Consider the following 26,821-nt stretch of genomic DNA (forward strand, 5'->3'; position numbering starts at 1 on the left):
TCTCTTGTAGTGTCTGTTTCTGCATATCCTGTAGAGAAAGGTTCATGCTAGTTTTGGAGATAAGATCTATGATTGCATATGACATAATTCAGTGAGTTGGTAACTTTGAGTCCCTCTAGAATGATTGCTCTTCTGTGCCCATATGACAAAACATTGAGATAAAGATAGCAAATGTTATTCAGATGCACAGGCATACACTTGTCTTTGACATTGCTGAGCAAATTTGCTTTACCAGCTGTGGCATACCACAGTATTTTGGGGTAGGCTGTAAGTAAACCTTGCACTTTTGGGCTTTAAAACATGAACTGCTCTCCAGGATGGAAGATCACCCCAGTGAGACCTTGGTAATATTAATTTTCCCTCTGGTTCAACACCTGCTCATGAGAATGGCCCACCAAAGGGGTCTAGATACATACACATCCACAAAGATTGAGTAACATGATGTATGCACGCACATGTCTCTATGCATTCACATTTACAATAGATAGGGCCAGAGAGCCCTTTTATACTTGCTTTATTCCATGGCTGGAGTTCTCTTCTCTTCCAATTGACATAGATCAACTACTCTGATAAACAGGTGCCCTTGTCTCTCTCTGAAAAGCTCAGGAAATTGGACATCTGGCCTCCTCAAATCATTGCTTGAGGGCTAACCTGAATTCAGAGCTGAGGATGGAACAGCTCTGCTAATTGCACAGATTTTACTCAGGGAAAGGGAACCTCTCTGCCAGACATCTGTAGATGTAGGCAAATATGCCAGAACTTGATTTGGAGGTAAGGTTGATGTTTACCTGCTCTGCAGGATTGACTTCAAATCCCTCTTTTCAGAGAACTAGAGAAACCCCAATGCATTTCCATCATGAGGGTAGAGATATTACAGTATCAACACTGAGAAAACATAGACAGTGTGTGAGTGTGTGTATGTGTTTTTAAACAAACTCCCTTCTGGATGCCTGCATGCGTGGAGCATCTCAGCTGTACATCCACTTGTGCTGACACTGCCATCTTGGCCTCTTCCCACAGCTGTTGCCAGCATGCATCTCTTAGTGCCAAGTGATATTCAGACCTTGGTATGGCCTTTCCTTTCAGGTTGCTGACTGAAATAGGATCACTTGCTGACACTCTCTTTCCCTGGCTAAATTTAGGTCTTAAATCAGCCCTATCTAGTTAAAGAAGAAGAACTAAACAGACATACAAATCTCATTGGCTTATCTCACTGAAGACAATTGATGCTGTCCTGAACATCAAGGTGAAAAGCAGGGAATAATACTGCAGAAGGCTGACGTCTAGCCTTGTGTCAGGGTTACAGACCCATTTTGACAACAGTTTTCTGTTGCCTGAAGGTACCTCTCTTGTCTAGACCCTTGTCATGTTGTATCCAGCGGCCTGTAGCAGCCAAGGTGTACAGAGGTGCATCTCTGATGATCTCTCTGCTGCTTGCCTTTCCGCAGTCTGACGGGGTGGTTTTGAGTGATGTAGGTATTGTCCCATATTTTATTCTGTGCTCTGATCAGCTGCCTTGCTTTTTAGCAGCATGTGGCTTTCTCATCTTCTCTCCCCACTTCCTTCTTCAGAAAGTGTAATTAAGTCTATTTTCTTTTTTTTTTAACCCATTTAATATCAGGCAATGTAATAAGTTCAATGTTGTAAGTGATATACTGCAATGGATAACTGAATTGTTTGCTTAGTGGCCTGATCCTTATTCTACCCTGACAAATCTCTCTCAAATTTCATGCCTTGGCTTGTTGTTCATGCTGTTCTGCAGCTAGGATTGTATCTGTGCTGTTTGTGTAATGAGGTGTCCTGGCTGTGCCGTCCCCCTCAGCCCCGTGTGCCAGGCACGGCTGACTGGCAGGTTTTCTCTTTGCCAGCCAGCTGCAGTTACTGCACTTGGTCTCGGAGGGAGAGAGCTGCAAGTAGCACCACCACAGCTAGACTGCACACTCAGTGTTTTTGATCTCCTTTGCTCTTTTCTCATACAATGACTTCAATCTAAATAAGTATATATTTTTAATTTCCTCAGGCTGTCTCTTTAAGTGGCCTGCCACATGGTGACTTGCAGTGGTGAATGATAAGCAATGTCTTATTCCCATATGTTTGCTATTCCCAGCTCTCCCCACCCCCATGACTGTTCTTGCCAAGCCTGATTTCATAAGAAAATTCCTTTGCTGCTTCTCTTGCATTTTCTTGTCTCTATCTTCATTTCATAAGGTTTTGTTCCTATTATCAATGAATTCAATTTTTCTTGTTGCATCTGATGTCTGGATGATTTTCTGCTGTTACAAATCCCCATGCAGAAGAACATCTGAAAAAAATGCTCGATCATGGGCATGTACTTGAAAAAACAGCAAAGGTCTCTTTAAGTGACTTCTCTACATGTTTGAGGGACTTCTAAAAATGGGACTTAAGAGTTAGTCTGAGGCACAGTGGCCAGTTTTACTTGGCACAAATACTTTTTTTGTTTATTTAAATCAGTTGTACTTGTTGCTTTTGGCAGATGCTGTCTTGTCAGTTACTTCCATTGCAGTTTGCTCACCAAGGTGTGATTAAAAGGGTCTGATTCTGAATTCTTTTAGTCCCCCAATTCTCTGTGTACGCTCACTTTCAAAACCTTTTAGTCAGTCTCTCACCAGGCAGATGGGCAAAACAAGGCAATTTCTATGTGCAGACAGCTTGTGTGAATATGGTACTTATGGATACAGTTACTTGTGGTTTAGCTATGTCATAAATTCTGCAAGGAGCAAATTTTTCTCATTTTTATTAACCTGATGTAAGTTGAATGATATATTTTAGACCAACATCAGCATTTTGTTAACTCAGCTAACACACCTACTTTAGTCATTTTGTTATAAATAGCTGGTTTCAGTGAAACTGCATCAGATTTGAACCTGATTCTGTGTGTCCAACTATTGTCTGAGAGATATTAAGCAGCTACAAATTAGTTGTGTGAGTCTGAGCTGAAAACATGATTAGATGTGGATTACAATACATATTCTCTATTTCTTTGGAGTAGAAGCCATATTTTGGTGATCTGTTTGATTCAAATAATGTCCTCTTATATTCCTATCTTCCTGCTGCTTTAACATAGTTCTCAAATTATCATGGCTATCAAAAATATATAATGCATATTAGAGACAGCCTTTTCCAAGGTCATCTAAACATGTAACCCTTGAAAGGAGAATTGCATTAACTTGATTCCCCTTTCATATCTCTCTGTATTACTAATAACTTTGTTCTAAACAATAGACCAGTTTCAATAACACAATGTAAGCAACATGGATGTTGAATTGTAATGTTGCTCTCTTGGAATAATTAGTCACAACGAGCATTTTTTTTGTATTGCTTCTGGCTAACCAGATACTTGTTCCCTGCAAGAGCAAAGTGGGACATGCATCTTGAGATTATTCATTCCTCTGGTCATTTGAAGAACTGCAAACAGAAGAGCTAACCTCCACCTGCATGGGGTCAGAGTGTGCTTGAGTCTATGTTTTAACAAGAGGCCAGCAAGGGTGCTAGGATTGTTTTTTAGGAGCACTGGATTGCGACAACTGTTAGTGTATTATCGGTATCAAATGTTTAAAAACTTTATTCTGGATTAGTCTGAACTGGTGGATAGTATGTAGGAGAGTTTTCAAGTATTTGTTAATGAGTAGGATCCTGTCTGCAGACAGCAGCGTTGACTGGATGGTCTCCTGTTCCCTGGGTTAGGGAACTGGGTGCAACCCACATCAGTCTGGTTTTCAGAGCCTGTTTTTATTTGACAGCTTCTCAGTGGCTTTTTTGCCTTTGGGGTGGTGGTTGTATTAACTGGATGATTGGGGGCTTGTTTCCAGGTTCATCTGCAGTACACAGAGTAACTGGGGCTGCTGTTGGCACAGGGATGGGCATACCACTGTGCCCAGGGTGGCTGCAGCTGCGATGCTGAGGAGTTGGTGGGTGACACCACGTCACCCTACCCTTTTGCCTGAAATGAGATGCTGTGCTGGGGATATTTAAATAGGAATAGAGAAGCAAAAAACCACCCTTCCTTTCCTTTCCATTGTGACTCCTGAATGCACTTGCACCCTACAATTTCTTTTTGCAGTGACCTAAATGTTTCTGGGCAAATTACTAAACAAAAAAAATTATTTTTGGATGTGTATCATGCAAGCAAAGGAGGAAAATGATATGTGGCGCTTTGTTCATTTTGATTTCCTGAACTATCGGCAAGTTGACCCCAACCTTCTCTGAGATGCAAGCAGAACTCCTGGCACCTCATCCATAATGTTTCCATTAGGCAGAACAGGAGTCCTGTTCATAGATGCTGCCTTGTGGTCTGGAGGCTGAGGCTGATTTGCCCAGGCCTTTCACGCCTACCAGACTTCCAAAGCAATTTTTGGTCCCAATCAGCAGTAGCAGTTTAATAAAACCAATGCAGATTTTTGGGTAGGTTAGGAAGCCCCCCAGGGTTGAGACTTTTGTGTCTAGTTTCTCACATCCTTTTTGTAACAACCTGTAATACACACCATTTCTTTGTTGCCTTCCTCTGAACCTTTTTTCCTAACATCTAGAGCAAACACATAGATATGATGCTGGGCATTTTTTTCCTTGAAACACTTGTTGGGCTATTGAATGATATGCAAATATTTGTATGTATATGTAAAAGGAGAAACTGGTGAATTATCTTCCCTGTGTTTGGGAAGCATTGCTGCAAACACATTTTCTGGCCTCTGCACAGAGCTGCATGTTGCAGTCCTTAAGAAGAAAGGTCATCTATTGTCATTTAATTTTGTAATTCTCAGAGGAATGTCGTAAAAAATATTGAAGTGGGAAATTCAGTGGTTTTCCTAGTACCAGCATGAACTATTAGGAACACTTGCATGGTGTCTGATTTGCACAACACTTTGGCTTCCAGGTTGCTGTTCTTGATCCTGCAGAGCTGCAGCAGAACCTCAGGGTTGGTATTGTTGGTGCTCTTCAGTGGATTATTGACAGGAGTTTGCACAAAATGACCGAGGAAAATGGTGTTCCTGGGATGCTTCTTGTATGAACAATGGAAAAGGGATCAAGGAAATGTTTTATACAATTTCTTTTGGTCTTTATCTGTAATTAGACGCTTGACTGCAATACGTTCTTTGATTATAACAACATTTATACACTTTCTGCCTGCCTCTGGCTTGTCCAGAGATGGCTGAGCCATCCTGCTATAATGAAGTTTCTAGAAGTTTTTCTCAGTGTGTGCTTGTTAGCTTCTGAGGACTTGTCTCCAACTCTGAATGCTCTTGCAAGTCAGAGAGTAGGGTAGTCCGACTGAAGCCCTGCACATCAAAGTGGGATTTTTGAGGGAGAAAGAGGATGGGGTATTTGAGGTCCACAAAGCTGGGATGGAGCATTAAGTCAGTGCCTCGTAGATCTTGCTTGAAAAATACTGAGAAGGAACAGTAACTGTTAAAAGGATACTTTTGAAGGACTTGTAACCCTAGAAGCAGTTTGTGTTTGGCAAGATGTAACTGTTCAATTCCTGCTTTGTCTACCAGAGTTCCTGGGGCGTTGTGCATGCAGCGAGGTGTGGTGACAGTAGGGACATACTGACTCCCCAGTGCTAAGTGCCCTGTCAGATGTCAGTGTGCTTGGAGAATGAAGACTGAAGCTGGGTGTCTAATAACTGGAATTAGTTTGCAGAGAAAACAAGATCTGAAGTTTTTGCCTTCACTACAGCACAGTGTAATTTGTGATCCTGAACTAGTCATATCACCTAGATTTGGCAGCAGAGTGGCAAAGCAGCTGAGAGATTTAACAGATAAAATATTCATGTTTTGTGTAAGCTGCTGCTTTCACAAGCAGCAGCCTTGCGCTGGAAAGAGAAAATTTGCCAGGTTTCATTTTCATGTGAATTTCTGCTAAATATTCATTCTTTCCACTCTACTTTGCATTTTCATAATCGGCTTAGAGGGTGATCTGACGGAGGCTGTGTTTTGCTGTGGTACATTTCTTTCAAATGGGAGTATCGTATCTCTATGTAACCCAACGTACTTATTTCATCTGTTTTGCAGTCTGGAGGCTGCCAGCATCGGATTCATCATCATCATAGACAGACGACGGGACAAATGGAGTGCAGTCAAGGCATCCCTGACACGGATAGCAGTAAGTGCTTCCTTTTTGTTATTTATTTTCTAGAAATTAAAATTCTCTGCTGAATCTTCAACACAGGGTACAGTATCATGTGCTCATGTTGTGCTCCCATTTTCTGGCTGTGGATGCAGATTGTCCCCTGCCCTGAAGCTCATGAGTGTTCAATAAGAGGGAGGAAGCTGCAGTAACAAATTACACAGCCTTGTTTATTGCTGAATTAGGACAAATTCCTTATTTGCTGGGTTGACTGCAATATAAATTTCAGTAATTTGAAGTTGATTCCTAGAAGAGTGACAGCAGTACCCTTCTGTGCGCTGAGGAGCGATGACGTGGCCTGCTTATGAAAGAAACAGATCCCAAGGGACTTGTGTTTGCATGGTAGTAAGCGATCTCTGTCACAAACTCTTAATAGCTCATTGTATCTCATTTGCAAAAGTCAGAGCTAGGCATTGATTTTCAGTGCTAATAAAAGCAGCTGGTTTTATACATCTATTACCAGGAACATGTGTTGTGTGAGGAGCAAGTGCTTATACACAAAGGTGTAGGATGGAGGGATGACCAAGGCAACTTTAAGTTCTTTCAAGGAATTTAGACAGAATTGCTTTTCATTCTTGGTTCTTTTCAGCTGCTGTCTTCTAGAAATTGTTCTTTTTTATGCTTCTTGAGCTCAGAGGAGTGCATGAGAGATGTAGGCTGGGTGTTGCAGACAGGGCTGTATCTGATGAATGTGAGTGCCTGTGGAGGGGGGAAATATGTGAGGTTAAAAAGATTATAAACCCTTTCCAGAGGTAGGTCAGCCTGGGGAAGTCATCTGTGCCACCAGCTTCTATCACCAAGTCCAACGTGGGTAGCCAGTTTTGTTGTCTAGTGGCTGCAGCCTAACAAAATGGGAAAAATCTGTGGTGTGGTAGTGTAGAGGGGGTTTGGTGTGGTCCAGGTCTGGGGGAGGAGGCACTAATGCAGAAACTTCAGAGCTCTGTGCTAAATCCATATCAGAAAGCAATGTATGGCTGGGCAGTGAGATCCATGGGCCAGTCTTTCTGTTGGCTTTGGAGACTGTGACAGTGGGCACATGCTGAATGGACCAGCAGATATTATTAGCAGCTGGATGGAGCAAGGTTCAATAAGTCCTACCTGCTTTGTCCCCTTTAGGAAACACTTGGCTGAAAATCCCCTTCCTGTAAGGCAGAGCTGTTGTCTTCTAATAGTTCTGTAATTCTTGCAGGGAGCTTTTCCAGGAAACCTGCAGCTGGTGTTTGTCCTGCGACCCTCCCGCTTTATCCAAAGGACAATCGCTGACATCGGCATTAAACTCTATCGAGATGACTTTAAAATGAAGGTACCGGTAAGCATGCTTCTTCCTTTGTCCCTGTGTTTTCTTTATCTCTATGTCTGCAGTTCTTAAGTGTCAGCAATTTCTCATAACCTACTAACTCAAGTTTGATTGCAAGTGGCAACCGGGGACTCTGATCTGGATCTGTATGGTGTGTATGATAATAATGCCAAAGAGTTAATCACCAGTGGATGCTTCACAGTATTTAATGGACATGTTCCCATGTGGAAGGTCAGCGTAGCTATAAGATGTGACTTGGTTTTTAAGTATTGACATCTTAACTCAGTGGAGCTGTTCCCCTGATCTAGGCAGAGGTAGATCTTCTCACTCCATTGACTAACATAATTATTTAGAACTACAGACCAGTGAAAGGCTAGGGCCGAATTCTGCACTCTTTTATGAATTATCCATGGGACTGCTGACAACCTGACAGTGCCCCTGTTAAGTGCTTGCATAGCACTGCCTATTCTTAATGCCTTTTGTGACCCCCATGCCCTTAAGATTCAAAATTTGTTTTTTACTTCTTTTTATACACACTTGACGTGTGCTGTGGGTTGATGAGAATGTGACTTGAAGCAGGTTACCAATCCTGAAAGAGTTTAAGTTTTAGATTATTCTGAGAGGTCTTCTGGGAGTTGTTCCTAGCTGCATGTTTGCATGTGATTTCAAAGTGTTTTATAAGTAAAGTTGAATGATGGCTATTAATGGTGTTTCATTGTGGAACAGACTCATACAGTGTTCCACAATGACTTTACTGGAGTGATTTAATACAATTGTTTTGGATTTTGCTTGTGGCTTTTTATTGTTTTGCAAAAGACCCATGGCTCTCCTCCAATGAATTCTAGCTCTGTCAATACCTAAGTTTGAAGTGCAAGTGTTTAAGACCCTTTATGCTTCTGCTGAAGTAAGAGACAGCAGCTCAGTTATTGCAATGCATGCAGAAAAGGAACCATGAATATTCATGTGGTTATTGTAGAAGAAATTGTAACTTTGTAGTTTGGCAAGGGTGGCTTTTTGGTAATTAATGCAAAATTCATCTAAAAAATGTATGTTTGATTATAAACCAAAATCTCTTAATTTTATTTTACATTGAAAAATGGATGTTCCTGTATGTAACAAGCCACAGTCTGCTACCATAGCAACTGTTGAACCAGCGACTGCAGCCTGGGAAGACACCTTCATAAAGGACTACCGTTTTCTAGCAATTCAGCATCTTCTATCCTTTTAGCGATTTATTTGGTACCAGAGTTGCATTTCAAATCCAACATGAAACTATCAAAGTTGGAAGAGAGGTTAATTCTAGGCAGGGGTCAAGCACTGCATTAAGTATTAAATAGTAACTTACCTTTCTTACAGGCAGGGAAATCAAGATATGAGTTTAGTTTGGGGTAGTCTTAGACATTCAAATTTTGAGCCATCTTTGGTATGTCCACAGAATTTTTAGAGAGCAGTTCTGCAAAAACTAAGAGCATGATATGCTTGCTGCTAGATCTGCCTGCCTCCTGCCCAGATAGCTGCAGACAGCCTGTCAGATTTATATATAGACTGTCCACAGATGCTATTGTAAGTTGGTTAGGGTTGTGTTAAAGGTGTCCTATGCTCTCTGGAGGGGCCTTTCAGCTGTGTTTGCAGCCCATCCTAAAAAGATCATCTAGGCATGCACCTGTGTAGCCCAATCTCAGTATGCTACTGAGAGCAACTTCTATTTGTCCTCATTGAAAATAGCATCCTACATGCCAAGCATGAGAACAGAGCCAGACAGTTCTTGTCCCACAGGAGATATCTTTACTCAAGGAATTAGCTGTCAGTACCTATCTTTAATACCAACATCATCCTTTAAATTGTTTGCAGGTTTCTTGTTCATGTTGCACATTTGGCACTATGACAATGTTAATGTCATAACTGGGCCATGGATGGCTTGCATATCCTATCACAACTGTGAGTCAGGGCCAGGACATGAGTGTTCAAAAAGGACTTCAGGAATATGGCGTGCATTTGTTAAAATCTTTAACAAACAGTTCCTTATCTGAGCTGTCAGACTGCAAACATGTTCATAAAATAGATTTGCTGGGTTAAATCAACATGGGATTGAGTAGAAGCCAGAAGATCAAACAGGAGCAGGAAATAGAGGCTGAAATAATAAACCACACACTATAAGGAAATGCAGGATTTATACTGACTTACGAGTGTGTTTAATAAAACCTCCTGAGGTAAATCTCTGTTGGGATAGTTGTTTGGTTAAGTATCATTACAGTGTTAACAGGAGCATAGGCAGCAGATTGAGGCAAGCGATTATCCCCCTTTACTTGGCTCTCACTAGATCATATTGAAAATACCCTGTCCAGTTTTTGTTCCCCCCAATACAAGAACAACGGAGCCATCAAGAAGGTCAGGGCTTGGAGCATGTGCTCTATAAGGATATGCTGGGGGAACTGGGCTTGTCTAGCCTGGAGAAGGGAAGGCTTGGGAGGGTTAATATGACACAACAGCAGCTATCCAGTCCCTCCAAGCAGGTTACTGAGAGCATGCAGCCAGGTTGTGCATGCTCTGCAGGACAAGAGATAACAGACATAAAGTGAAACAAGGGCAGTTCTGACAATATAAGGAAAAACTTTTTCACCATAGTGATAATCAGGCAGTGGACTCGACTGCCTAAAGAGGCTGTACAGTCTTAATCCTTGGAGGTTTTGAAGACCCAGGTGGATAAAACCCTGAGCAACCTGGTTTGATCTCACAGCTGACCCAGCTTTGAGAAAGAAGTTGGACTAGAGACTTGAGGCTCCTGCCAACCTGAATTATTCTAGAATGATTCTGTAACAAAGATCAGCTAAAAACCTGTTCAGGTTTATTCTCAAGGCTTTTCTTAGAGCCCTGTCAGCCTAGAATATACAGTCTCTTGCCTCCATACATCTGTGCTCATCTCATTGTCCACAGTGCTTGCAAGTGTACTTACCATGCTCCCTTGGAGCCTGCTAACAGGCATAGCCAGTTATGCTTTCTTTAAACAGCAGAGAGAAGTAATACATTTGACATATATTAAAGTCTAAGGCTTAAAATTTCTAGTCATTTATGCTCAACATCTTGTTTTTCTGTTGCTGAACTCATGATGTATTTTCTAGCTCTTAAAACAACAAGGCATAATTGAATATGTGTATGTCACTTGTGTAACCACTTGTGTTGCCAAATTTACAGTGGTAGCCAAAAGGTAATACTTCTTACCTAAAGCTGAATGCAAATCTTTGGCTTTCATTAAGCAGGTCTAGTGGTAAGGAGACTCTTTAAGAAAATGGATTTAGGTTTGTATCTTCTTTCTCTTTCATCATGGTTTAAAATTGAATAATGCTAGTGGACTCAGTAGACATACAGTGTCAGAAAAATGATGCAACTGAAAGGAAAACCTTCTCAGTGGTCTTATTTCAGCATTTCCCTGGATCAAGTAGTTGGTGTTGAGGAAGCTGTTTAACCTGCCTATCCCTCCGTTTCTCTGTAAATAACAGTTATCTAGAAAATATAGAAATTATGTGATGGAAGTTTGTGTGAACATTATAAATACCATACTTCTAGTCTTGATGCATATGCAAAATGACTGCATCCTCAGTCTAGCAAAGAGCAAGGTGATGTCAAATTATGGTTAGTTCAAGAACGGCCATGTACATGTTCAGAAGGCAAAATCTAGTGGAAACAAACTGCAGCCATTGCACGAACAAATACATAACAAGAACTTACTGCCTATGGTGGAACTGCAGTTTGGCCATATATGTTTAAGGCAAACCCACATCCTAGGAACAATGATTGAAAGAGCTCATTATTTCTCTCAGTCCATTGTGTTTGGATTTGTTTCAGATCATCATGTTAAATTCTGTCTCTGATCTGCATGGCTATATTGACAAAAGCCAGTTGACCCGGGAGCTGGGAGGAACCCTGGAGTATGGCCACAGTCAGTGGATACATCACCGAACTGTGAGTGGTGGTATTGTTCTTACGCATGTCTACACCCAGAATTGTCCAGATGACACATGTAGAGCAAGTCTTCAGCTGTATGTCAGCCTACAGAATCTGCTAGGGGTTCATGGAAAGAAGAAATCTGACTCAAATAGAGAAAGGTAAAGTCCCCAAAAGTTTGTAACAGAAGTAGTAATCTGTATCTCACTCTTGACTTGGACTGAAGCCTGACAGTGTCATAGTATTCTTACTCAGTGAAACCCTTTAGCACATTCTTAGCTTTTGAATAATTGAGATTCACAGGCCTTCAGGTCATGGTTGAAGCTGAACATATGCTTTAGCACTTTACTGAATTAAAGGTCATGATTCTCACTTTAATGATAAATTATGTCCATTTTTTTAAGAGAAGAAAAATATTCAAGACACTAGATTTTATTTTCCTTCGTTTTCATTCCTGTGCTATGTAAACATGCACTCCAGCTGGGTCTTATTTTGAATAACCAAAGGACAGTTAATAATTGTAGGCAGGCAGAAAGACTTTTTATTCTGTTGCCTTTGAGGAAACTTGTTACAGGTTTGCTTGTTCCCTTTTTGGGTTGGTTAACATATCTCAGTGGATGCTTCAAAACAACGTAAACAGTTCGTTGTGGTGCCTAGAAAAGGTGACCATTCACAAAAAACGAACCCCAAACTCTGGCACATCAGCAGCCAAAATATTGTCTCATCCTATCAAAGCAAAACCAGGCAAAGCTGGGTCCTGATCCTGGATAATTAATTAATTTCCCAGACACTGTGTGCAAGGTTCGCATCTCTCTGAGTCTACTTGCAAGATTGATATGTTACAGCTGACATCTAAGTAGCCCCAATGTTTTGCAGTGCTGTGAGCAGCCTGGGGTTTAAGTCTGGTGTTGCTAACCTGCAGGTTAGGTCTAATGCTTGGAAGAAGCTTTTCTGAGGCAGCTTTAAGTTAAATCACTCTTGTTGTTTTCCCTCTATGATTTTCTGTGCTTTACTGTCTGTATAAAATTAAATTTTATTCTTCTTGAGAACCACCAAATATCTCAGGCTTCTAAATATGCAAATACAGAATGTGAATTTCCTCTAACACTGATTTGCCATGTTTATAGCTGTGTTGACTACAGTGAGGTTAGGATTGAGGTAGGTGAACACACTTATGTGTTAAAAATATAAAACTGTGCTTGCAGGAGAGGTGAGCCTAAAGGAATGAATCATCTATATGAGCTTTCAAACAGCTAAAGGCTTGAAAAAATGAGGGAGGGAAGTAAAAAGAGGCACAAGAAAGGCTGTATTGTTTATTTAATGACAGAGGTTTACATAAAGCATGAATATATAGTTTGGTAAAATATGCAAATAGAAGTGAGTCAAGATTTGAAGTGTGTGTGGCTATAATTAAGATCTTTCAGTTAAATTTGTTTGAAAAACTCTTATGAAGCAGAGACTTGGAAAAAAAACCAAACCCCACAGACATAATTTGGGTATATGAAACAATGTATTGCTCATACACACAGGAGGGGTCGGGGCAAACATGCTATTCAGTGAAACACTGATAAGCTCAATGGTGTGCAGAAGGAACCTCTGCTGTAGAAGTTGTCATCAGGGAAGTGTCAGCCTCCATGGCACCTTGAAACTGCCTGACTTCCAGTCAGAGCTACTGTCGTCTTCCCCTTTGCCACTTCTCTTAGTGTTCTCATATCTTGCCCTGCCAGTGGTCAGTTGGGTTTTTTTTTCTGAAACAACTTTAATCTGTTGCTAAATGGTAGAGATGTAGCAGTCTCACTGCATTGTTCTTTGTTTCTGCTTTCTTATCTTGAATGGCTTGGAGCCTATGAGATTTCTTGCCCACAGGGTACCTTTTTGGTGGTGGATAGCTCTACCTGTGGTGCAGTCAGAAGTGGGACATTTCAGCCAACTTTAATCCAGTAGTTTCAGTGCTGAGAACAGCAGGCTACAGCTGCTAAGCACTAAGCGAGAGCATATGTAGGTCTGTACTGCTTATCTTGAGAGCAGGCATGAATTTATCAGAAAAAAGGGAAGAAAGCTATGAACCCTGCTATCATTGCCTCATCTGGGGTGTGTTTCAGGTCACGTATATGGAATGTAAGTTCTCTCTGCACCTTTCGAATGATGATCTACCTCCAGTTTGTTTTTCACAGAGCGCGCAGCATAATTTTAGCTGTCATGGTTGCAAATGAGGAATTCCCATCACTGCTGGAGAAGAGAATACAAGATGCAACAACTATGTGGTGTCTGAGTGGGTGTAAGCCCACCCCTAGTGCTGTTGACTGACTCAAACCATTGGGTGCTTTAGATCAAAAAGTGTAAAGAATAGAGAGCTATGCAGGACAACATAGTCCCTAAAGAAACTGGGGCATGATCATGGAAAAAAAACATACCATGTGGTTACTTGCTACTAGATACAAAGGCTTCCATCACATCTCCCAAGTCTGAACAGTCCTACTTTGAAAAGGCAGCATTGTTTTTAAGCCTTCCTCACTTCCCCTTTACTAAACCCACAGATTTCTGACGAGTTTTGTGCTGATGCACCCAAGTGATAAGGAAACAGCAGTGCTCCAACAAATTTATGCATTTTAACTGTACTTGCAGTAAGTTGTTCTTGTATGTGTGTACTAATCTGAACAGATGAGAGGGAGTGACTGGAATGCGACTGGTATAGATAGACGGGATGGAGATGCATGTTTTCAGAAGTCAGGAAGACAAATTGCTGCTTAGTGAACAATGGCTGTATAAATATAAATGTAAAAAGGCTTTGCTCTTGTACCTTCAGAATGTCTTCAACTTAAATAAAGCCTTAATTAAAATTTTAAACACAGCAGAATTTCCCAGCAAGCCATGGGCAGAGGATCTGAAGTTCCAGTCCTGGCCTTGAAGCTGATGTCCTCTGTGGTTTCATTATGTCTGTTAAGCTCTGGGAGTTTCCCAGCTGGTTCATGGAGATGATAATACTTGTAGGCCTGTGAAAAGAGTTTGTGACACAGGGTTTAATTTGCAACTTCTAGCATATCTACCCCAAAAAGGGCAACATTGCCAGCTTTACAGGCATGCAATACTTCTGGCAGTGTGCCCGAAGGATTAAGCATTGTTAAAGGACTAAGGGTAAACTACCTGTCTGTGACTTCATGCTCTTGCTTTTCCAGGCTATTGAAAACTTTGCAATGACAGTGAAAACAACAGCACAGATGCTACAGACCTTTGGAACAGATCTAGCAGAGACTGAACTTCCCAACGATGTGCAGTGCACAGAGGAGCTCCTTTCCGCACACACTGACCACCACAGCAAGCTGAAGGTGAATGCTGTCTCATGACAGCTCCATCAGCATGATTTTTTTTTTTTGATTTAACAAAATTTTCTGCCATCACTTGGGAGTCCATTGTCTGGAAACTACTGAAGAGGAGAGAAACCTGGTTTCAGGAGATCAGTTCCATTCAACTATGGAAAAAAATTGTTTCCAGCTCCAGGAATGATAGAACAGGGAGATGTTACTCCTAGTGTATGAAAGGGTGTGAGGGGATCACATCTGGGATAGCATGGGCTCCTGATGAAGTTCATCAGAAAGGATGAACTCACTGGAGCAGATGTAGAGAACATCTGTGAGGATAATCCAGGAATAGACAGAATGATCTAACTAGATGATGACTGCCCTTTCATTCTAAAAAAAAAAAGTTGGGGCAAGTTTAGCTTTGCAGAGTAAGACTCAGAAGAAAACATTACTGCTGTCAAACACGTTAGGTTAAACACAACAGAAAAAAATACTTAAGCTTTATTAGGATAAAAACAGTTTTATGCAGGAAGTGTACAGTGATTTGGGGATGCCTCAGCCAACATGTTAATGTTTGAGCCTTATTGTCCTTTCCATTGCTCATTTTTCATGCTGGGAAGGCACCTTCTTCTGTGGATGACTCCTTGATAGCTGATGTACTATGGCTCAGTGTGTCAAAATGTTGTTTCAGGAGACTTCATTAAGCAGTGCAATGTCTTGGCATGGTCTCTCATGTCACTGAATGACGTGTGGCACGCATTCAGGTGGTGTTAGAATAATTTATTCTGCAAGTTGCCTGGTCAGAAATGCAATCTGCTCAGAAGTGTTATACTATTCCTTTTCTCCGAAATATATCTACTATTCAAAGTGAATAAATGTAGTCTCTGCATTTCTAGATAGACATATAATCTTTGGTAAGCAGTTATATTTTGTTCCAAGTATCTAATACTACAAAAGAATCCTCCTTTAGCATTATGATCTTCTCTATCTAAGAGATGAGCATTGTTAGAATAAGTATATATGATTTATTTGGCTTGGTTCTTTTCCCTCAGGATGAGCTGAAACTAGCTGTGAAGCAGGGGGCCACCCTCCTGACATGCATTAGGGAGCCAGTCACCCGAAGCGCCAACAGCAAGCTCAGTCCAGACGAACTGGAAAATGTAGCAACAGTAGAAAGGTCAGTGAAGCTAGACTACCTTGTGCAAGTTGCTAATTTATTCCTAAGAAATGCAAGTGTAATTTAAATGATTTAAATATGTGGTTTATAAATTCCCACTGGTTCAGCTCTTCAGGATTTATTGGACAGGTAATGTGGAGAAGGGAATAGCTTTGAGGAAGGTACTTAATTAAACTCTCACGGCAAATTCAAACAAGTCCTGAATTTCTTGGCAATTTTTGGTTGGACCACTAACTACCTGGCTGAAGATTTAATGTGGGACTTATTTTGCCCATAACATATGCATCCTCCAAACTGTTGTGCCTGGTTAGAAAGTGGCATCTGAATCCATGTGAGATGAGGGTATGTACTTGTGTGTGTCTGTGCAAACACGGGGGAAGAACAGGTGAAGATGATACTCTGAAACATACCCCTTCACAGCTGCATAGAGAGAAACCTCTATTTCTTCCTACAGTGCTAGTTATTACCATAAAGCTTTTAGTCACCACGTAGAAGTTTCTGCTGTGCCATGTGATGCAGTGGAAAGAGAAATGTCATGCTAGTGTTTCAGTGTGTCTGCATTCACTGGGAACAAAGCTGCCAAAAGTAAAGCTGAGCTGATATTTTTCACTGAATACTTTAAAATCCTTTAAACAGTCATCCCAAAGGAATTTGCGAATTCATCCTGAATTCAACAACTATCTTTGACTACAAACATGTTTTTCAGGGATAGATTGAAAACAAAACTTTGTATTTGAGAGGAAGAGGAGGGAGCTATTGGTGTTTGCACCAATAACTTGATGATTCCAGCACTCACTGGGCTTGTAGGAGGTCATGTCTGGTCCCCTCCCTGCCCAAAGAGTGCTGTTCTATTGAAATATAGGGTCTTCAGAGAAGACTTTTCTGGGGTTTTTTTCCTGTTTAAACTGTCCTGCTTTGTAATAGAATTAATAGATCATTGAGAGACTGTGAGGATGACTCACTAGTCTGGTGTCAGACATTTTAGTCACGATGTACAGCACCTTGATACTAACTTCTTTGTGAATAAATGTTTCATCATTTACACAAAGTGAAACAATGTCCATGGGAGGCATTATGAGCTTCTAATCTATTGTTTTTAATGGACTGGGAAAAATGATTCAGTCCTTGCCTATTTCTGATAGGTGAAGAAAACGAACAAGTTTTAGAGTTCTGCTTTAAGCATTCCTTAAAATAATAATTGCATCATATTCAATCTGCATTAGCCTGGGGTGAATTATCTTTGAAGAATTGGGTGGAAGCTCGGGAGAGACAGTTGCCCTTGGCTTGCCAGCGCATGGAAGAGCTCTGCGTTCCTGTTGCGGGTCAGGAGGCAGGACTGCAACTGCCACAGTGGATCCATGCAGTTGTCACTCATCAGTCACATTCCTGCCTGTCCCACTGCAAATTTAATTCCCTTTTGCTTAAGGGAAAGTTTACACAGAACCTTCTTATGTAGGAGTAGGCTCCCCACCATCTCCATACTCTGCTTTCTGCCATCAATTGGTGTAACTTAAAATAAATAAACTATAGGAAATAAATTCTTTTCATTCTAATTTCTTAACAGGTTGTTGGCCCAGTTGGATGAAACAGAAAAGGCTTTTGATCAATTTTGGACCAAGCATCACCTAAAACTAGAGCAATGCTTGCAGCTTCGACACTTTGAACATGATTTTAGAGAGGTATTTCATTTGTTCATTCTGTCTAGCCTTTTCTGGTAAATAAGGTCAAATTTTACCCATACTTAGAGTATACTGGGAACCCAAAAAGGAGGTTGGGAGAGAAGCCCTTCCTTATGAAATAGGAAATTGCTATTCAATTATTGACAAATTATTGACAGCTATCACATGTCTTACAACATTTGAATAAGGCACAGCGAGGAAAGTGCCAGCCTCCTAGGCCAAAATCTGAAACATCAATTTCTTGATTAAATCATTTTGTATTTGTGTGATGTTATCAAATATCACCTCTGTGATGGTAAGTTGCCAATCCCACCAGAGTCAATGGAATACAGTTCAGAAAGCCCAACTGTCAGCCCAGAGGCTGGAGCAATACAGATGTTGGAGTAGTATAGATTCCAGAGTACAGGTCTTCAAAACTGTGTGCGCCTAAATAAATAGTGAGAAGCAGGGCAACTCTTTAAAGAACAGTTGATTGTTGCTTTATTCCTTGGCTTTTCTGTTTTGGAATGAGCTGAAAGACTGAACTTGAGATGCAGATTCTTCTAAAAGATGTAAATGAATGTTTAGAAGCCATAGGTTTGTTATAATTTTATAAGTATCTTGCGATGGGATTTTCGGTCAGGATTTTGTTGGGTTTTTATGTACATATATATTTTGTTGTTGTTGTTTTTTAGGTAAAACTGGTGTTGGATAATCTCATGGAAGCACAAGCAGGTTTTGCTGACATTGGAGACAGTGTGACTCGAGTGGAACACCTCCTAAGGGAACAGAAACAACTTGAAGAGAAAGGACAGGTTTGCACTCAATATGGGATTCTAGCTGCTACAGACATGATCTTCTAGACACTTCTCTGTCACTGTCCTTACGTCACGCTTGCTCTCTTCTTATGAGTCATTTTAAATTGCAAAACTCAAATTCTAATTTCCAGAAGCCAGGGTTGTTCAGACCCAGTAATTCCAGTTTCTTATTTGGAAAGCTAGAATCCAGTTCAAAAATTGGTATTTCAGACTGGTAAAGGTTAGGCCCATCTTTAGAATCTGAAAAGCTCAAAATCCTTAACAGGTTACCTCAGCCAGAAAACTCTTAAGACCGTTCTATTTAGACTCATAGCAGTTAGAGGAACACCCATGTCTTCTAATAAACACTTTTCTTTTCCAGACACTTGGACTTTGTAATTCCATCAGCTGGTCAGCTGTGATATTTATCACACTTAGTATTATTAGAAAGCATTGAACAAATGAGTAAGTGGAATTGGAGGAGGATGCACATGAACAAATGTGGAAAAGCTGGTGATAGTCTTTTTTTAAGAGTAGGATTAAGATTTAAAAATATTGTCATCTTTGCACAGCTCTTCTGCAGAAGCCTAAAGGGATAGAAGTTATAGTAACATGCATTCTTCTATTGTCCACGTCCCATGATGTATTGATGTGTGCTCTATTCCCATTAGCCACCTCTAATTTCATCCTGTTGGGACTAAGCTTATGAATTGTACTCAGTAGGATCTGAAGTTTTCCAAAATAAATCTTGGAATCAAAAATAAACTAAAGCATTATAAATCTGGCAAGTAGTGAGGAAAATTTTTATCATTATTGGGAACTTTGTAGGGGGGAAAAAACCTTCCATAATGAATGACCTCAGTATGTGAGAAAGAAGGTGACATATGCTCACAGAATCAGTTATCACAGAATAATTAAGGGTGGAAGGGACCTTTGGAGATCATCTTGTTCAATGCCCCTGCTCAAGCAGGGCCACCTGGGGCAGGTTGTCCAGATGACTTTTTAATATCTTTAAGGATGGAGACTCCACAACCTCTCTGGGCAACCTGGTCCAGTGCTCAGTCACCCACACAGTAAAAGTGTTTCCTGATGTTCATATGGAACCTCTTGTGTTTCAGTATACTCACTGACAACAGAGTTGATCTTCATTGTAAATATAAAGACAGGACACATCAGCTAGATTAGCTAGAATGATCTGCTAGATCCCAAACCTTTACCTCCAGGCTACAGCAGGGATTATGGAGATGGATTATCTTTATGCATCTTTTGGATTTTTTTTATCATTAATTTCACAGGAACCTTTGGAGAAGGCCCAGTCTCTAGCTCTCCATGGAGAACAGCTCATCCAAAACAACCATTATGCAGTTGACTCCATTAGACCAAAGTGTGTTGAACTCAGGCGTATTTGTGATGACTTTACCAATGAGACCAAGAAAAAGTATGATATTTTGGGAAAGTCTCTTGAGCTGCATAAGCAGTTAGATAAGGTGAGTGAACCTTCTTGGGAAACAGCCCTGGTAAGGTTCCACTGAAAATGAATGGTTTTATCAGCTCAGGTAATTTGGATGAAGAGAAAAAGTATTTATTCCTTTTTTTTTTTTCTCCATTTCATTCAGAAACAGTTACTATAAAAAACAGAGCAGTAGCTTCCCATAATTATGGTCTTTAAATGATGAAAAGTAGGAAATAAAACTAAAAAAAATTGAGCTAGGTGTAAATTTGAAATGAGAACCAAATGTATTTCAGTGCTTAAAAAAAAAAACAGTTGACTTGTTCAGTTGTTTTCACTTTCTCTGAGCTAGCTAGAATAGCAAGCTAAATGCTTTGAGAATGTCTGCATGCTATTCCAGCCTGATCTGAAACAGGAATTACCAAAATTTTGTGGCAAAAACCTGCTTTGGAGTATTTTTAACTGAGTTTTGTAGGCCTAAGAAGTTTTGGGGAGTTTTGATGCGATTCAAATACTTGTTTTGGTTCTTGGATAATTGTGACTGAACCCTGAAATGAGGTAGTACAGCTGACATTCAATTTGCAGCAACCACAGTAACTTTTCTCCTTTTTGCTCAGATTATTATGATTTTAGATGTTACTGGACAGGTCTAGCCCATGAGAGCTGAACCAAACTTGCTGCTGTTCTACATATCTAGGTGGGGTACTTGTGGCCAGGAACTGTTGGGTGAAGTAATATTCATTCCCTTTAGTGACATGTTAGGGCAAATCTGTATTTCATGGAGTAGAAGCAACACTTCACAGCACGGACCATCAGTGATGATGGAGCCCTTCTTGCCCCATTTTTCTTTAAAGGCGAGCCGATGGTGTGAAGCTGGAATCTACCTCTTAGCTTCCCAAGCTGTGGACAAGTGCCAGTCACAAGAGGGAGCTGAAACTGCACTTGTTGAAATTGAGAAGTTCCTGGTAACAGCTAAGGAACACCAGCTCTCCAACCCAAAGGAGTTCTACAATCAGTTTGACATGATCCTCACCCTTGAAATAAAGGTAAAACCCCTCAGATGTGCATGAATTTCAAAATTACCAATTGCCTTGTACATGAAAGTGTACTGGGCTATATATTTGAGTCTGCTCAGATATGCCTCTCTCCCTACACCAAAAGGACAGAGATGAGCACTTGGGGCAATAAATCTTACTCAGACAAGTAGCCATGGAACACGTGATTTTCTTCAAAGTAGTGCTAGAAAGACTCCATGAGTCACCACATTCTTCTTGGTGAAAGAAGACATGCGTGGGCTGGGTTGCATTAAACTGCCGTATGATCTTCATCTCTAGTCTGAGTCTGGGTAACAGAAGTCCTTCCTTAACTTGTTGTCCAGCACTAGCAACTATCTGTTGTTTACATTGTCTTTGCCTAGGCCAATGCCCAAAGAATTCTACAAAAACTAGAAGATGTACAAGAAATGTTTGACAAGAGGCAAGTAAGTCTGAAGAAGCTGGCAGCAAAACAGACCCGGCCAGTACAACCTGTTGCCCCACATCCTGAATCTTCTCCAAAGCGAGCATCACCAAAGATTACCAGACCAGCAGGAGTAGGTAGGCCATGAACAACTGCTTTCAGATATGCGCCAATATTTTGTCCGTATAGTCGTGTTTAATTTTGGTTATCAGAATGAACATCAAATACAAATTTTCAGTGTCAGCCTTGTAGGCCCAGCTGTTAAAAAAGAATGTGAAATATCTGTCACTGCAAACATACAAACAAGGGTGAATAAAAAAAAATCGGGCTTCTCTTCCTATGCCTAATCTATAGGGTACATTTCTATACTGTTTCTCAGTATGTCTTACACTGTTAATTCTTGAAAACCTAAACCAGGCTAATCACTGTGGAAGTACGCAAGGTAAGTGTGAGAGCCTCTTCTACATTGCATGTGCTATAATGTGAATATTTGGCTTTAAAGGGTCATGATCCCTCAAGTTTCAGTCAGATACTTGCAAAGGTTAAAGGCTCCTTAGCAACACTGGCTCATTTGTGCAATTTTTGCTTTTTCTCCTCTACGTAACTGTTTATTCACTTTCTAGGGTCATCCTCTACTAACTGTAACAGTTGAACATTGCTTCTGTTTGGAATTTACTAAAAGTTCCTAATTTGAGGTTAGCGTGTGCCTTTAACCAAGATAGCTATTTTCTGCAAAAAAAGAACGTGATTTAAGCTAACTTGAAACAGTCTGTCTTGGAGACCAACTACCCTGCACTTGGTGGCAGGAAGAGGTTGTCTCTTTTTAGCAGAGATGGTTAAAAGAAATTAAAAACTGGAACCTTAGGGCTTTTTAAAAGGGGAACCTTTAGCAAAAAGCCTTAAACCCTAATTTGCATGAAGAGCATGCAATAAATTTTGCTTTCTCAACAGGAAGATTAGGATGGCCGGCAGCCTGACTATTTGGCTTTCTAGGCATGCTATCACAAGGTCACACAAATGTCCCTGTTCTCCTCTGCTCCCCAACACTCTTCCTTTCTCCCCAGGGAAGATCATCACCTTCTTCCAGTCACTGTGTTGGTTTGACATCTGTACTTTTCCCTTGCCAAGCCATGCTAGCTGTGTTCTTAACATTCAGTTGCTACCTCAAGTTTCAGCTTTGCTATTGGCTTAAGACAAGCTGAGACCCTAATGCCTTTGAGGCTCTGCTCTGCCACCCACTGCTGCTGGAGGCAGCAATGTGTTCCCCTCTTGCACTGTTGTTGGCAGTCAATTAGCTGTATGAGTTGTGGTTTACCTTGAAAACTCAATGAACTGACTACAAAAATGTAGTAGTTGGTTTTCCGTTGCATGAGTTAGAACAATGTAGGCAGCTCTGGAGGTCTGCTCCGAGCAACCCTAACTTTAAAGTGGATCAGATTAACTACGTGGCCACTAGTGCTGAAGCAAAGGAAATTGCAAAAAAATGGAGCTATGGGGTCAGTAGGTCAGAGCTAGTTAGTCCTTTATAGCGGTAGTACAGTTTTAAAATGGCTTTCACTTATTGTGAAATTGCATCTCCAGGCTAAAAGCTAGTCTTGTGGTTTTGATCATGCATGCAGTCTCTGTGTTTGTGCTTCTTGAACTTCTTTCTTGTAATTTCACTTGCAGATTTTTTTCATTAAACTTTTGGTATAGATAGAACCTTAAAGTCATTAGTATGTAAATGACAATTCTTTAAGTTTTGGGTCTTGTTCATACAGCCAATCCAATGTTATCAGCTCTTTCACAAAAAATCATGAGATAGTCCCTTGCTCTGACCCTTGCGTGTCAGTTCAGTGCTATACAACACAGTACAGGATAACTGCATGACAAGGATTAGCCTCTGATGTTCTGTTGCAAATTAATAGGTAGATGAAACTTATTTTAAAATGTTACTCTGGTCTTCTCTGAGATGTGAAGAGCAACCCAGTCCTGTTCAGACATTGATAAGTAGACTATAGTATCTCATTCAGATTCTTTGTGCCTGAAGATGATTGACCTAGAGTACCTCTGTACAAAGGCACAGAAGTCCCTGACTATCTACAGCTTATTCTCAGGCTCAAACCCAGTTACTTTATCTGCCATGAACAGTACACTTATATTTATGTATACTGTGTATGGCCTCCTTTTTTGTAGTGGACAATTGGATAATACCCAGAGTTACACTTTGAATTTCCTGGGTGCCTTTTCCCTCAGAATGCCAAAGCACTTGGCAAGTACTGGTAAGTATTTTAACTACTTTCTTCTTCAGAAAGAAAACTGAAACACAGATAAATTGAGTGATTCATCCAGAAGTTTCACAGTCTGAGTCTGAAATGTGGCTGAGAATAGAAATAGTGCCACTGAGTCCTGTTCAAAGCCTTGAAAATGAGGCTGTTAAATTTTGTTCTTGAAGCTACCCTCTTTGGACTTTCCTCTGTGCCCTTTCTTCACATTCACAGGATCAATGCAGAATCAGCATTTATTTATGGGGAGAATTTATCGAGCACCATCTTGGAAAAATGAAAGAGGCTAAGAGCACCTTCTTGTAACAGATATTGTAACTCATTTTAATTAGCTGCCCAGGACATAGCAGAATATTTCTAAAAGCTTACAAAATAGAATATGGTGACAGGAAAATACCGTATTCCTAGGCTGTGCAAATACAAAGGTAGGGAAAGGCAAGAAAATGTGGTAAACAGCAATAGAAGACCAGAAAGAAAGGCTTTTGTCCCCAGGCACCATATGTAACAATACCATAGCAGCACTGCAATGGTTGTCTGTGAAAGGGAAAAAAGTTGCATTTGTTCCAGAATAGGTTTTGTTTTGTTTTTACTTGTTGACTCTCCATTTCCCTAACAAGGTGTAGTAGGGAACACTCAATCCAATTCAGGGTGCTAATGGAAAAAATCTTAACAGATGTGAAGGCTCAGGCATGAAATACTCCATTATTGTAACAGTGAGACTTTCATTTTACGTGGACGCATCAGCTCTGCCTGTATCCATATATGAGAGAGAAAGGGCAGATTTCTATCAGGGAAATGACTGTGATGGTTTCTTATGCCTCTGCCCTTGTGGTCTCTGGTGAGTCTTGGCAAAGACTTAGCTTAGTGAAGACCCAGAAAGGCAGCTCAGAGCTGCACTGTAAACTCTCCCTCACCCAATGCTTTTCTATGGGTCTGGAAATTCCGAAGCAAAATTTTAAATTAATCCCATTTTTGCTTGAAGCTTTTGGTTTCACAAATGAACTTGTAAATTTTGCAGGGACAGGCCTGTTCAACATTGGAAAAACTAGTACTAGAATTATCATGATGCTGAAAAGTCTATGCCAGCTGGACTTGGTGCAAATTTTAGCTGTGGGAATCTGCTAAAATATTATTCACAGATTAACCCAGAAAAGGCAGAAAACCCTTTGCTGACCCTTTTATAATAAATGCCTTGAAAATCTTTAAGTAGTATATATGACACCTTATTTCAAGGAGAATTCTTTACTCCCAATGGAAGCTGCTTGAATATTGCTGATGGCTAAACTTGTCCCTGTATGTGCTGGGAGGAAAGAGGTGGCACTTGATGGGGAAATTCTTTTGCTCTAGTTTACTTCTGAGGACATAATTTTGATGATTTGACTACATATTTGTGGACTGTGTTTCTGTACAAAACTCCTCAGCTGGAATGAATTGGGATAGGTCCATAGAGTCAAACCATACAGGCTAGCATTGCCCGCAGGCTTGTCTGGCACAGCAGGATAAGCCACAGAGCTGTAAAGGGTAATATAAGCTATTAGGGATGATTGTAGTTAGCATTTCTCTATTTTCATTTGCTTTGAATTCTCCCAAACTCTAACTCTTTGAAATAAAACTTTCCCAAAGGCTATCTTCTTCAGCCTGACACTTTCTTGGAAAACTTCAGTAAAAAATAGTTTGGCCGTCTCAGTGAACAAAGCTAGGAGAATTGTCTTGTTTTAGTTACCTTTGTGGCAAGAGCTGGAACGTGGCAGTGCAAAGTAGTTTTGTCCCTTCCTAAAGTGTCCAGATTTGGCAGAATTATAGGCACTTGGGGGGGGGGGGGGAAATCTCATATGCATTCATTATGTATGAACTTGCTACAGCTTGGCTCTTATAGTCTAATTTCCTTTGTTGTCAGCAAAAATCTTTGGAACCCAGAGACAAAATGTTTCTTATCCCCTGCACTGCTTGTTTCCTGACAGTATGATCTTGCAGCAGCTTAAGTCCTCCTTAATACCAGGCTGTCACAGCCTCCCTTTTCCCCTGTCCTTTTTGCCCAGCACAGCAATGTGTTTGTGACTCTGCGTTCCCTTGGTATGTATGGCCACATAACTACTGGGAATAAAGGAGGGAACTGAAAACTGTCAGTGTGTCTGAGGGTGGTTTTGTTTTGTCTAGTTCAGCTCGTCATCATCCAGTTCCATGATCAGCAGTGCTGACAAAAAAGGAGACAGAAGTGTGGGGCCAGAGGTTGGGAGGAAAGGGAGAACTGTACCAGACCCAATTCAGATGGATTTTGACTGTTCTGGAGACACCCCTGAAACTGTGACTGCTTACTGCTGCTTTTCGCTCCTGCTGATGTGGGATAAGAGAAGCGGGCACTGTAGGTTAAAGGCATCAACCCTGTTAAAAACCCATGTGGGTGTTAATGTGATTCAACTTAGTGCAATTTTGGTTGTTTATTTTTTTAATAACTTGTGAGCTACTTAAAGAAATCTACCTTGAAAGAGCAGTGAAAAGACTGAAATCAGTGGGCAAGGTATGTGCTCTGGAACATGTGAAGTGGCATATAATACTCAGTAACCTGAAAATTCAGTTCTAAAAATGTCAAGTTGGTCTCCCAAAGTAGTGTATTCTCTCTTCATCTTTATCTATGGAACTTGGAGATCTTAGTATGGTTGATAACAGCCTGTTACCTCTGAGAAGTGTTGTGAAAACAGCACTTGAATTGTAAAAATGACTATTACAAAAAAGACAATTATCAGAGCAGGGATTGAAATAACACATGGATAGTAAGGCTCTGCCCCCCCCCCCCCCCCCCCCCCCCCCCCCCCCGAGAAATACAAATGAATCAAAATAGTGAATAGCTGCTTATGTATATTAAGTGGTTTTGATTCCATGCACTGAATGAGGCAAGGATTCTTAGAGGGGGGTGCAGCAAAGGGGCAAAACTTGAGTTGCACATGTAGCTTTGCTTCTGGCATCTCCTGTCTTCTAAATGGTATAAAATATTCACCTAGGGATTTCTTTGTGTGCAACATAAATGCAAAATACAGGAGTAGAGATGTCAATTTCTGTGAGCTCATTAAGCAGATAAACATGTTTACTAGCACAGTGCACATAAAAATCCATGACTTGCCCTACAACCATCTTAGAAAGCCAACTTGGAAGGTGAAATTTATATGGGGGAACACAGCTGGAGTCTTTTCAGTTCTTTAATAAAATTTAAACTGGTTCCATCTCAGTTAAATGTGTGTGACTGGTGGTTGGATCCATTCCAGGGTTCCTTGCAATCACTCATGTGTAACAGTCATAACTAGTAACATCTGGAGAAGGGATAAAAGAAGAATGTCTTG

General features: G+C 40.7%; 2 protein-coding genes across 15 annotated transcripts in view; one reads left to right on the top strand and one right to left on the bottom strand.

The window, feature by feature from the left end:
* The window catches only part of MCF2L2 (MCF.2 cell line derived transforming sequence-like 2), a 178,992-nt gene that overhangs the window by 53,532 nt on the left and 98,639 nt on the right, over positions 1-26,821 (top strand). For 12 of the 14 annotated variants that reach the window (XR_008578250.1, XM_054835054.1, XM_054835048.1 and 9 more), the window contains 10 exons: positions 6,030-6,120; positions 7,334-7,453; positions 11,285-11,401; positions 14,560-14,709; positions 15,735-15,859; positions 17,424-17,538; positions 18,213-18,332; positions 19,610-19,801; positions 20,619-20,810; positions 21,182-21,359. Coding sequence is in view for 13 of the 14 variants with exons in the window: in XM_054835054.1 (XP_054691029.1) it covers positions 6,030-6,120; positions 7,334-7,453; positions 11,285-11,401; positions 14,560-14,709; positions 15,735-15,859; positions 17,424-17,538; positions 18,213-18,332; positions 19,610-19,801; positions 20,619-20,810; positions 21,182-21,359 (1,400 nt within the window). In the remaining variant the exon portion in view is untranslated. The remainder of the gene's footprint in view (positions 1-6,029; positions 6,121-7,333; positions 7,454-11,284; positions 11,402-14,559; positions 14,710-15,734; positions 15,860-17,423; positions 17,539-18,212; positions 18,333-19,609; positions 19,802-20,618; positions 20,811-21,181; positions 21,360-26,821) is intronic. The other 2 variants (XM_054835046.1, XM_054835051.1) reach the window with 1 other exon arrangement.
* Positions 12,719-26,821, bottom strand: part of B3GNT5 (UDP-GlcNAc:betaGal beta-1,3-N-acetylglucosaminyltransferase 5) — a 43,778-nt gene continuing 29,675 nt past the window's right edge. Inside the window, exon 4 of the transcript XR_008578252.1 lies at positions 12,719-14,376. The gene's annotated coding sequence lies outside the window, so the exon portion shown is untranslated. The remainder of the gene's footprint in view (positions 14,377-26,821) is intronic.

The sequence above is a fragment of the Grus americana genome, chromosome 9, assembly GCF_028858705.1.
Source record: "Grus americana isolate bGruAme1 chromosome 9, bGruAme1.mat, whole genome shotgun sequence".
In the NCBI taxonomy this organism is placed as follows: domain Eukaryota; kingdom Metazoa; phylum Chordata; class Aves; order Gruiformes; family Gruidae; genus Grus; species Grus americana.